We start from the raw sequence: 4277 nt of genomic DNA, 5'->3' as shown, positions 1-4277 counted from the left end.
TGGAGATATTTTGGCCTAAACTTTGGGTATTTTAACAGTTTTCACTGTTGGGTGAGAGAGGCGGTCTTGGCTGACATGATTTGTGTGATGGAACTGGTCGTAGGAGAACCAAACGTTGACAATAGATTGTCCTTGGGTAGGAGAACATTCACTGAACATATGAAAAGATTTGGTTGAATTCTTACACCAGTAGAGCTTTATACTTCTGAACATTTTTTTAGGCAATTTTTGGTCATTTTTGCAAAAACAACAAGGAGGGCTGGTGAAATCCCCCCAGTTTGACCAAATGTCCTTAAACTTAGACTGAAGTAGTTTTGGGTGGATCCCTTTAAACTGGCAAAGTTTCATTGAAATCGGTGAGATGGCTTGTGCCACCCCCGCCTGGTCCTATCGTGGATGCACTCTTAACGTTTACAAAGTCTGACTCCTGTTTAGACTTTTCAGAGTTTGAAGGATGTGAAAAAGGTTTAACTTAACACTGATCATCTGTCAAAACAAAACCAATCGGCAACAATAAAGGTCTCACGCTGCGGTACATGCGTGTCTGATGAACGTTAGAGGACTCACGCTGCGGTACATGCGTGTCGGATGCGGCAGCACCAGCCTGTGGACGCTCTGATTGGTGCAGATTAGGACGACAACGTTGCTGAGCGTCTCCTGGATGGAGACTCCTCCAGGTAAAACTGTGCAGTGGCTGAACTTGAGTTTGACTGAGTTGTTGAGCAGGTTGGTGTCCAGAGACTGTTCCACCAACTGCACCGAGTCTCCAGACGTGGACCTGCAACGAGTCACCGAGTCAACACGAGCCCATGCACTTCTATACAGCAGGTTTGTGGATGCTTGTTTTACTCACCAGTGGATGAACCTGTTGCTGGTGACTGACAGCAGCTTCCCGCTCTCCTCATAGTGAAACGCTCCAGCGCTGTCTGCAAACTTCAGCCCACCAGGAAGAGCACTCACACCTGCAGACAGGTATGTTTCAGCAGGTACAGAACACCGGAGCTCCTGAGTCAAAGCTAATAACCTAATTGATCAGTTTAAGTTTTTGATCTGATCTGACTAAAGCTGAAATAAAGACAGTGACACCTGAAAGTTTGGACACTGATTTCTAGTAACAGGTTTCCAGAAGTCAGGAGACGCTCATTAAGAGAACCAGAGTTCACTCAGAGGTCAGCCAGCCGACATCCTGCTGATGTGCACCGGCTCGTCCCGTTCTCATCTCTCCGTTTTTTCTGGAGCGACTGTTTACTAGAAGTTAAGAGTTTTCTACACAATCATGCGCATCACCTTGAAATAGAGGATTTTGACAGTTTGGTCTGAGGTCGCTTTAGATAAACACACGGAGCTGATAAAGTCAACAGTGACGACGTTTCTGTGTCATCAGTCCTCATTGGTTTGGCTCTGACGGGTGAGTGACCCGCTGCAGGTGACTAGCTGACTGACCGGCTAGCTGACCGGCTAACTGACGCTACAGAGTCCGGAGGTACCGTTAGCTGCCTGGTCAAGAGACATTCACAAGGTTAAGGTTCGAGGTGTTTTCAGCCCCTTGACACCGTTCACGAGGCCCTGTGAGGCCGCAGACAGACCAACACCGCCCGGCTAAAGTTACCGCCGCGTGTCCGCGCTGCTAGCAGCCGCTAGCCTGTTAGCAGCCACTAGCCTGTTAGCCGGCGTTAGCACGGCGCTGACAGACAGGCAGACAGCAAGGCGGAGCAGATAACGGGCCGGTGGTCGGTGGTCTTACCGAGGTCCACGGTCACCTCTCGGCCCTTCCGGGCTGCTTCTCTCTCGAAGCCGCAGATCTCGATGAAGCTCCGCTCCAGGGCCGCCATCTTGTCTGACAGCAGGCCGCGCGCTGTTTCAAACCTTCTTCTTCTGCTTCTTCTTCTACGGCTGTTTTTAGTGTTTCGATGGAGGCCGGAAACTGCTGTGAGCTGCACTCCCGCCCCCTGCCGGTGGAACGAGCAGCCCACCACCTGATACCTGCTGATATTTCATCCAGGTTGATTTATTTTATAAGGTTTGTCTGGTGAACATTCAGAAGACGGATTGGGAAGAACTTTTTTCAGTTCTAGCAGATCTGTGACCAAAGCATGGACCAGTGCGGCTGCAGTTTGTTGATCACGACAGAAAAAAGGCTCCTGAAACATTTTTATTGCCCAAAGTGTTGGATTGATCGATTACATGAAAAGAGCTGAAATCACAAAGTTAAACCTGCAGCAGACACATTTGGAGCTTCACCAAACCAAAGAGAACCCAGCTGCAGAACCTCCCTCAGCACACAGGTTCTATGCTGGAGAACCAACAGTTTTCTTACGGAGAGTTAAATCAGCAGATGTTTCTCTTTCTGATCAGGTTTTGCGTCTCACATGGATCTACTCTGAGCCTCCTACAGCCACTGAGCTTAGCGCAACAAAACTTTGGTTTCTAACATGAAAACAGTCCAAACACCGATCTGCTTCCCGTTGGTGGAGATTTGCTGCTTCGTCACATTTTTCTTCTACTTTAAACTGAATACTTGATGTGCATTACGTGTACAAAAAGCAGAATTTTATATGAATACAAAATTCAGAGCTGCAAAAATTCAAACATTTAAATATTCAATGAAGCAAAAACGTCAAACGTTTGCTGAGATTTGTTGTTTTCTGTTGACAAGGATGTTGTCTCTGAATGAACCACAATGATGGTCGGTTTGGTGTATTCACCGTTTCAAAAACACCATTGTGCTCTTACAGACCATCATTGTTCAAACAGAAATAAGCAGCAGATCAATCAGTAACGTCAGCAGGTTCGTCTCCATCAGTGGCTCCCAGCAGAGAGAAGAACCACCATGTGACCTTCAGGTCTCAGCTGATGAGACTCCAGGCTGATAAAGCTTTACTTCACCAATCATCTGAACTCTCAGTAAGAAAACTGCTGCAGAAACTCGCGTCGCTTCGTCAGCTTCAAAAGGAAAAACACAAACTCAGCAGCTTCAGCCTGAAACACCACCCGGAGACTCACAGTTTAGCTGCAGCTAAACTCCGACATTAAACCTCCGGCTGGACTGAACGTTAAATAAAACCTCAAATAAAGCCTCATTCAGACGTCTGCAAGGATTCAAAGATCCACTTCTGTGACCTTTACTGAAAGCTGCAGTTTGAATGTTTGTTCCTCAAAGATATGCGTCAAATGTGAACCAGAAGCTCTGAGTTCTTCTCACCGTGTAGCTGCGGTGAAGCTGGAACAGACCGAGAGGCAGACGGAGGGTTGAACTGCTCAAAGCTGCTGCAGGAAAAACTGACGTTTCAGTTTTAATGCTAAAAAATCTAAATATGTCCTGGTTCCAGTTTCTCTGACACAAAGACCTGCTGTTCATCTGCATCGGTTCTGTCTGTAAATGGAGCAGTTCTGGACTGTTGGCAGTTTAAAGACGTTTATGGTTTATAGGTTCAGTTGAGAATAACCCAGATTAAACTGTGTGATGTTCACTGATTACTGTGAAACGGTAGGAAACGTGGAATCAGAAGGACTCTGAGTGGAGTTCTGGAGGTTTGTTCTGACGGATCAGAGGTAATACCACGAGTCACCAGACTCCCTGTTCATCTGAATGAGGCTTTAACATCTTCAGGAGGAATGGCTGACTCAGAGACAATATGGTACAAGAGTAACAAAAATAAGATTCTGAATAATCTTGATTCTTTGTACATTTTCTTCTTCGTCTGTCCGTCGGTTCTGGGCGGCGTGGCGTCTCTCTGGCGCCGCCTGCTGACGCTGGTCAGTCTCTGTTTTTACTACGATATGAAGGCAACTTTGCAGCTGAGCTGAGAGCTGGTTTCTCTCAAGTGTCCGTTGGAGCAACCGTCCTGTCGCTGAGCCGCTCTGGAAACCGCTCCAGAACCCGTTGGGTCGGTGCCGCTTGGCTGAGAGTCCAAGCCCAGGATCACGCTGATGGAGTGAGGAAGATCCTGAGGAGGAGGAAGCAGGTCAGAGATACCTGAGCAGGTGTGATCAGCAGCAACATGCATGAACAGCAACATGGAGTCACACAGGACGGTCACGTGGTTCTGACGGGACCAAAGCACGGTTCTGTTTCTTCTCAGCTCTCCGTGTTTAAACATAGGTGGAGGTGTGGCCTATAGCCAGGTGGAGGTGTGGTCTACAGCCAGGTGGAGGTGTGGCCTATAGCCAGGTGGAGGTGTGGTCTACAGCCAGGTGGAGGTGTGGCCTACAGACAGGTGGAGGTGTGGTCTACAGACAGGTGGAGGTGTGACCTACAGCCAGGTGGAGGTGTGGCT

General features: G+C 48.0%; 1 protein-coding gene across 1 annotated transcript in view; it reads right to left on the bottom strand.

Moving 5' to 3' along the window:
- Positions 1–1903, bottom strand: part of nup160 (nucleoporin 160) — a 21087-nt gene extending 19184 nt beyond the window's left edge. The window contains 3 exon segments of the mRNA XM_008294394.1: positions 568–778; positions 854–962; positions 1745–1903. Coding sequence (XP_008292616.1) covers positions 568–778; positions 854–962; positions 1745–1832 — 408 coding nt within the window. The 5' untranslated portion in view covers positions 1833–1903.
- Positions 1904–4277: the final 2374 nt, after the last annotated feature.

The sequence above is a fragment of the Stegastes partitus genome, unplaced genomic scaffold (genome assembly GCF_000690725.1).
Source record: "Stegastes partitus isolate 25-593 unplaced genomic scaffold, Stegastes_partitus-1.0.2 Scaffold958, whole genome shotgun sequence".
Classification (NCBI taxonomy): domain Eukaryota; kingdom Metazoa; phylum Chordata; class Actinopteri; family Pomacentridae; genus Stegastes; species Stegastes partitus.
Note: the sequence above shows the minus strand (reverse complement) of the source record. Positions and strands in the feature narration are given on the sequence as shown.